This window comes from Pteropus medius, unplaced genomic scaffold (genome assembly GCF_902729225.1).
Source record: "Pteropus medius unplaced genomic scaffold, Ma_sr-lr_union100, whole genome shotgun sequence".
Taxonomy (NCBI): Eukaryota; Metazoa; Chordata; class Mammalia; order Chiroptera; family Pteropodidae; genus Pteropus; species Pteropus medius.
In genome coordinates, this window is record NW_024344370.1 from 18,358,072 (window position 1) to 18,366,124 (window position 8,053).

The 8,053-nt window shown below is 39.4% G+C and overlaps 1 protein-coding gene across 1 annotated transcript in view; it reads right to left on the reverse strand.

Annotated features, from left to right (window-relative positions):
- Positions 1-8,053, reverse strand: part of DACH2 (dachshund family transcription factor 2) — a 683,066-nt gene that overhangs the window by 203,105 nt on the left and 471,908 nt on the right. Inside the window, exon 8 of the mRNA XM_039870200.1 lies at positions 2,793-2,808. Within this exon, the coding sequence (XP_039726134.1) occupies positions 2,793-2,808 (16 nt within the window). The remainder of the gene's footprint in view (positions 1-2,792; positions 2,809-8,053) is intronic.

Here is an 8,053-nt window from a genome sequence, read left to right on the forward strand (position 1 = left end):
AAGAGGAGGAGGAGGAGAAGGAGGAGAAGGAGGAGGAGAAAAATATGAATAACAAAATGTCAATAACTATGTACCTAACAATAATCACTTTAAATTTAAATGCATTAAAGGCTCCAAGAAAAAGAACTAGGGTGGCCGAATGGATAATAAAACAAGACCCATACATATGCTTTCTAAAAGAGATCCATTTCAGATTGAGAGACACAAACAGACTGAAAGTAAAGAGATAGAAAGAGATATTTCATGCACTGGAAATGTAAAAAGAGCAGGGATAGCAATACTTATATCAGAAAAAAATAGACTTTAAAACAAAGGCAATAGTAAGAGACAAAGAAGGGCATTTCATAATGATAAAAGGGATCAATCCAAGAAAAAGATATTACTCTAGTAAGCATTTATTCAGCCAACATAGGAGCACCTAAATATATAAATCACATACTGACCAACATAATAAAGATCACATATAATAACAAACCCACAGATAACATATTCAATGGGGAAAAGCTTAAAGTATTTTCCTTAAGATCAGGAATAAGGCAAAGATTTCTACTTTCGACATTTTATTCAACATAATATGGGAGGTCTTAGCCACAGCAATTAGACAGGAAAAATAAATAAAAGGCACCCAAATTGGAAAAAAAAAAAGAGGTAAAACTGTCCATATTGTCAGATGATATGATATTATACAGAGAGAACTGTAAAGATTCCACCAAAAAAACTTTTAGAACTTATAAATTAATTCAGTAAAGTAGCAGAATACAAAATTAATATTCAGAAATTTGTTGCATTTTTATACACCGATAGTGAACTCTCAGAAAGAGAAATTAAGAAAAAAATCCTATTTACAATTTCATCAAAAACAATAAATTTAACCAAGTAGGTAATAACCTGTATCAAAAATTATGTCATTGAAGAAAGAAATTAAAGAAGATACAATAAATGGAAGCATATACTATGCTAATGGATAGAAAGAATTAACATAATTAAAATGTCCATACTAACCAAAACAATCTCCAGACTCAATGAAATCCCTATCAAAATACCAATGGCATTTTTCAGATAGCTAGAATGAATAATCCTAAAATTCATTAATAATCCTTAATGAATAAACCATTAAGACCCTGAATAACCACGGCAATCTTGAGAAAGAAGAATAAAGTTGGAGGTATCACGCTACCTGATATCAAACTATATATATATACTATAAGGCCATAGTAATCAAAACAGCATGGTAATGGCACAAAAACAGACACACAGATCAATAGAACAGAATAGAAAGCCCAGAAATAAACCCATGCTTATACGCTCATTTAATATATGACAAAAGAGGCAAGAATAAACAATGGGGTAAGGAGAGTCTCTTCAATAAATGATGTTGGAAAAACTAGACAGATACATGCTAAAAAATGAGACTGTACCACTTTCTTATATGACATACAAGAGTAAAGTTAAAATGAATTAAAGACAAAAATGTAAGATCTAAAACCATAAACTCCTGGAAGAAAACAAAGGCAGTAAATTCTCTGACATCACTCTTAGTAATATTTCTTTCTGATGTATCTCTTTGGGCAAGGTAAACAAAAGAAAAAATAAACAAATAGAACTACATCAAACTAAAAGTTTTACACAACAAAGGAAACTATCAACCAAATGAAAAGACAACCTATTGAATGGTAGAAGATATTTGTCAATGGTACATCTCATAAGGGGTTAGTATCCATAATTTATAAAGAACTCATATAATTTAACACCAAAAAAGTCCCAAAACAATCCAATTAAAAAATGGGCAAAGGACCTCAGTAGGTATTTCTCCAAAGAGGATATACAGATGGCCAATATACATATGAAAAAATGCTCACTATCACTAATCACAGAAATGCTAATTAAAACCATAATAAGAGAATAAATGATTGCATGAAGGGGTCAAGATGGTGGATTAGATAAAAGCAGGGTTCACCTCCTTTCAGATTAACATTAAAATTACACCCAAATTATAAAAAAATAAATAAAAAACGTGGAGAACTACCTGAAGTCCAGCAGATTATAACATGTATATCTAATAATAAAAAGAAGGAGCCACATTAAAGCCAATAGAAGGAGCAAAGTTATGAATAAGGCTGGACTCACATCCAGCATCAGGTAGCAGTGTAATACCAGGAGGAAGAGAGAGGCTGCAGATGCTCCATTGAAGGAGAGAGGGGTTCTATCCCAAAACGGGCACTCCCTAGCCTAGGGTCCCAGCTCAGGGAAGAGGAATTCTCAAAAAATTGGAATGTAAAAATCAGGGGATTCTGACCATCTGGGTAAGATAGGAGACTGAAATCCCAGACACCCTGTTAAAGGACTCATGCACAGGCATTCTCACCTCTGGAAACTCGCCAACGGCACCAGCTGTGGGACGGAGGCTCAGGCGAGATTCATACAGGGAAAGACTGAATTACCTGGTGCCTGAACAAAGGCTGGACAGGCAGCTGCCATTGTGCCTTAGTTGGGGACCCTCCACAAAGCAGCCTACAGACTGGCGGTGCCAGCTCACCCGTGCTGATCCCTCCCCCTCACACAGCCAATTCTGAAGCTGAACTGGCATGAGGAGATTGCCTGTTCCACCCAACCTTCATATTGCCCAGTGTGGCTTGTTGCCAGGAGGCAGCCTCGCTCTGCCCCTCTCGTGGGCCAAACATTAGGCGTAGGCACACAGACCTCAGCCAGCACTGTGAGTGCAACTCAGGGACAGTTTTGAGCAGATCACCACTGCCAACATGAGCTTGGTCGGATTGCAGGGAGCAATGGACCAGTCCCAGACAGCAGCTTGTCTTGCTATGATCTGTGACTTTAGTGGGAAAAAATTGGCAGACTGGAAAGTTGCAGCAAGACTAAGGCTGTATTGACCTGACAGCCATTGTCTCCTTGAGATCTGGCTGCACCCAACCCACAAAATGCCCGCTGTGGCTCATTGACAGGCAATGCCTGCTCCCTATCCCTCGCCCAGGCCACACATTCTGCACAGGCAACAAACTTTGGCTAGCTCAGTGTGCTCATTTCAGGAAAATCGGTTGTGGGCAGACCACCTGTAAGAGCTGCAATATCGCTCGGGGGATCACAGGTGTCTATGGAACCACCCCAGATGGCAATTGGTCTCATTGTGATCTATGAATACAGCCAGAATATGTGGTCACAGAAGTTATAGCAAAATTTAGGCTGTATTGGCCTGACAGTCCTTGTTTCCCTGAGATCTCACTTCACCCAAGCCATGAAGTGCCCACAGAATGGTGAAAGGCAGACACACTGCCTTCCACTACCTGCAGCTGTGCATTCTGCACAGGCAACAGATGTTGGCTAGCTCAGTGAGCAAATTTCAAGGAAAACAGTGACAGGCAGATCACCGCTGCAAGCACAAGATATAATATGGCTTTGGCAGATCACAGGGGTTGGTGAGCCCATCCCAGAAAGCAGTAGGTCTTACAGTGATATGTGACTTTTGTGGGAGCCCAAGGTCCCAGAGCTGGCAGCAAAGCTGGTGCTCTATAGGCTTGACGGCCCTGTGCCTCACTGAGACACCACCCCAACTAACTCACAAATTACCTGTGGCAAACCTGCTCCTAGGCACACCAGTCCCATCCTATGCTTTCTTTGGTACACATATTCAACACTAAACAACAGCTTTCAGTTCTGACAGCACACACAAAGTCCATGCATCTAGAAGAAGCTCTTGGTGGTGGTCCAAAAATCCATGCCCATGAGCTTCATTAATTCTTGAACAGATATCTGGTGTTTGAAGGCCAGAGCTGGACAAGGCTGGCCTTGCTGCAATCTGAGACTTATACAGAGAGCCACAAAGATAGTGCTGGCATGTAAACTGACACAGCAGTGGCTGGAGGACATCTGCTCAATATATCCAAATGATTCCCTGAGTACTGGCACCACCCAACGTGCATATCACATAGAGGCTCTTACAGTTGCTGAGTCTTACAGGCAACTGACAGGCAGCCACAGGCCTTGAGAAGCACTGGTCCTTCTGCTAAACTGCCCCAGGATCTGTACTGGGGTAACTAGACTGAAGCCTATAGCATTTTCTCTTCCACTTACCTATACATCTAGCATAGGGAGCAACCATCTGTGGATCACTTTGTAGATCTCACCAGGTAGCACCGAGAAATTAAAGGCAGCAGCCAACCTTGACTTACTGGGGAGCCCCTTCCAAGGGGCCACAGAACCAACACACCTGGGAGCTGGTGCTAGACCACACCAGAGCAACTCCTGACTAGCCACATAAGCAGTACACACAGAGGGTGGTCTCAAAAAAAAAACCACAAGCCTGCTAGAGCAAATCCCACTCAGTGGGGGCAGACCCCACAAAGCAACTCATATCCTGGGGGTGCAGCTAATTCCCACATTCAACCTGACCGTTAATCCCATCCACTGAGGTACTAACAATGATAAAGGCTTAGTGACAACAGAAGATCACACTTTACCCACACAAAGATCATGTTCAGAGCCCCTTGAACAAGGGATCAGGGAGAGTGCACCAATGGGCCACATAGGATACTTTCCACATAAGGCCATCTGTGTAAGGCTGAAAGATTAAACACATATTCCTAGCACATAGAAACAAACACAGAAAGGCTAATAAAATGAGAAAACAAAGAAACATACCACAAATGGAACAGGAGAAAAATAAGCTAAATGAAATGGAGGCAAGCAACCTACCAAAGACAGAGTTCAAAATAATGGTTATAAGGATGCTCAGTGAATGTAGGGGGAGAATGGATGAGCTCAATGAAAACCTCAACAGAGAGATAGTAAGCATAAAAAATGGACATAGAAACCATAAAATAGAAACAGACAGAAATGAAGAATACAATAACTGAAATGAGGAATACATTAGAAAGATTCAATAATAGATTGGACAAAACAGAATACTGAATCAGCAAACTTGAAGATCAGGCAGCAAAAAACACCCAATCAGAACAGCAAAAAGAAAAAAAAAATTAAAAATGAAGATAGTTTAAGAGACCTCTGGGACAACATGAAGTATAACCATATTTGGATCAAAGAAATACCCAGAGGAGAGGAGAGAGAGCAAGAGATTGAGAATCTGTTTGAAGAAATAATGACAAAAAACTTCTCTAAAGTGTCAAAGGAATTAGACATACAAATACAGAAAGAACAAAGGGTCTCAAAAAAGAGGATTTTAAACAGACCCAGACTAAGACAAATCATAATTAAAATGTCAAAGGAAAAAGACAAAGAAAACCTTAAAAGCAGCAAGAGAAAGGTAGCTAGTTAATTACGAGCATACTCCCTTAAGAATGTCTGCTGATTTTTCAACAGAAACTTTGCAGGCCAGAAGGGATTTGCAAGAAATATTCAAAGTTAGGAAAAACAAGAATCTCCAACCACGAATACTCTACCCAGCAAGGTTTTCGATTAAAATGAAAGATGAGATAAAGAGCTTCCCAGACAGAGAAAAGCTTAAGGAATTTGTCACTAATAAGCCAGTATTATAAGAAATGTTAAAGAAACTTCTGCAAAAAAAAAAGGAGGATAAAACAAATACAAATAATAAAATGACAATAACTCTGTATCTATCAATAATAATTTTAAAAGTAAATGGATTAAATTCTCTAATCAAAAGACATAGGGCAGCCAAATGAATAAGAAAACAAGACCCATACATATGCTGTCTACAAGAGATCCATATCAGATCAAATGACACTCACATACTTAAAGAGATGGAAAAAGATATTGCGTGCAAATGGAAATTTTAAAAAGCCAGAGTAGCAATACTTATATCAGATAAAATAGGCTTTAACACAAAGCCTATAATAAGAGACAAAGAAAGGCATTGTGTAATGATAAAAGGGTCAATATATCAAGAGAAAATAACTCTAGTAAACATAAACGCACCCAACATAGGAGCACCTATATACTAAAAGCAATTATTGACTGACATTAAAGGAGAGATCAACAGTAGTATACTCAAAGTAAGGGACCTTAACACTCCATTGACACTATTGGACAGATTTTCCAGGAAGAAAATCTACAAAGAAACAATGGGACTAAAAGATACACTAAACCAGATGGATTTAAAAGATATTTTCAGAGCATTTCACTCCAAAGCAGAAAAATATGCATTCTTCTCAAGTATACATGGAACATTTTCCAAGACAGACCATTTGTTTTACCACAAAACAAGTATCAACAAATTTAAGAAGACTGAAATCATATCAACCATTTTCTCTGATCACAATGGCATGAAACTAAAAATCAACTACAAGAAAAAAACTAGAAAATACACGTGCACATGGAGCCTAAATAAGATGCCACTAAACAATGAATGCCTTAACAATGTAATCAAGGTAGAAATCAAAAGATACCTAGAGACAAATGAAAATGAAAACACAATGACTCAAAATCTATGGGACACAGGAAAAACAATCCTGTGAGGGAAATTCATAGCAATAAAGGTCTACCTCAAGGAACTAGAAAAAACTCAAATAAGCAATCTAAACTTACACTTAAAGGAACTAGAACAAGAATAGCAAATAAAGCCTAAAGTGAGTAGAAGGAAGAAAATAATAAAGATCAGATGAAAATAAATGAAATAGAGTCTAGAAAAACAATACAAAAGATTAATGAGAATTCTGGGAAGAAATGGCATAGATGATAGAAGCATTGTTCATCTCTCTCACAACCACATCAAAGTTGGGACAGAAACACAGAGCAAGAAGCAAGTAAACTCACCTGGGATCTAGATGAACAGAAGCACTACAACTAGGCAGAGAAATAATTAATCAAACTGCAACGGTAAATGATAGGAGAGGTCAAAGACCCAAGGATGCACAGTCCCAAGCGGCTGAGAGGGACAGAGGCTGCAGCAGCCAGTAACTGCAGATGCTTCCAATAGGGGCCATTTCCATGAACAGATTACGGCGGTGATGGACTTGCTTGCTCTGACTACCATCACCAGGTGAGCTCCACCAGGAGCACCAGGGACTTACTGGGAGGTACTGAGTTGTTCGAGTAAGGGCCAGAGACGAGGATCTCTCCCAGACAGAGGTGCCTGCAGTATACATTGTTTCTCTGTTTAGCCATCTCACCTCCCAATGTTCAGAGGCAGTGCTGCCACAGCTGAGACCTTATCAAATTAGATAATAACAGAGATTGCTCCACCCAGAGGATTCTCTGAAACTCTGCCTCCCTCAATTCAGGACCCACCCAAGACACATCTAGTGGTGTCCTCGGGAATCTGGTGTGCCTTGCTGGGCAGTGACAGCTAGCCTCGGCTTCTAGCGAAGACTCTTGAGGCAACTATAAACACAAGATTTGTGGATTAATTCCTGAATCTTAACAGGTGGCCCTATAGGAGCACAGGCTAGGGCTAAATTTGGCATGCAGCTGAATCCTTCTCAGGACTGTGACTCTTGACTACACTGCCACGCTAATAAGACCGGGAGGCTTAGGAGCTTTGCTTAGTACATAGAAATAGACACAGAAAGGCACCCAAAAAGGGAAGACAAAGAAGAAGAAATCATGTGAGAGAACAGAACAGAGCTCCAGGAAAAATGAAGTCAAGCAATCTAACAGGTATAGAGTTCAAAACACTGGTATAAAAATGCTCAGCGAACTTAGGGGAAGTATAGATGAATTCAGTACGAACTTTAAAAAAGAGATGGAAAAAAAACATAAAAATGGAAATGGAAATTATAAGAGGAACCAGTCAGAAGAGAAGAATACATTACCTGAAATGAAGAGTATATTAGAGGGAATAAACAGAGTGGAAAAAGAAGAGGATCAATATAGAGGTTTGGAAAGCCAAGGACACCCAATCAAAACAGAAAGAGAAAAGAAGCCAAGACTATAATAATTTAAGAAGCCTATGGGACACTATTAAATGTAAAATAGCCGTGTCACATGGGCACCTAAAGGAAAACAAGAAGTTGAAAAGCTATTTGAAGAAATAATGATAGAAAACTTCCCTCATCTGGTGAAGGAAATAGATATACAACCCCAGGAAGCTCAGAGAGTACCAAACAAGATGAATCCAAAGAGG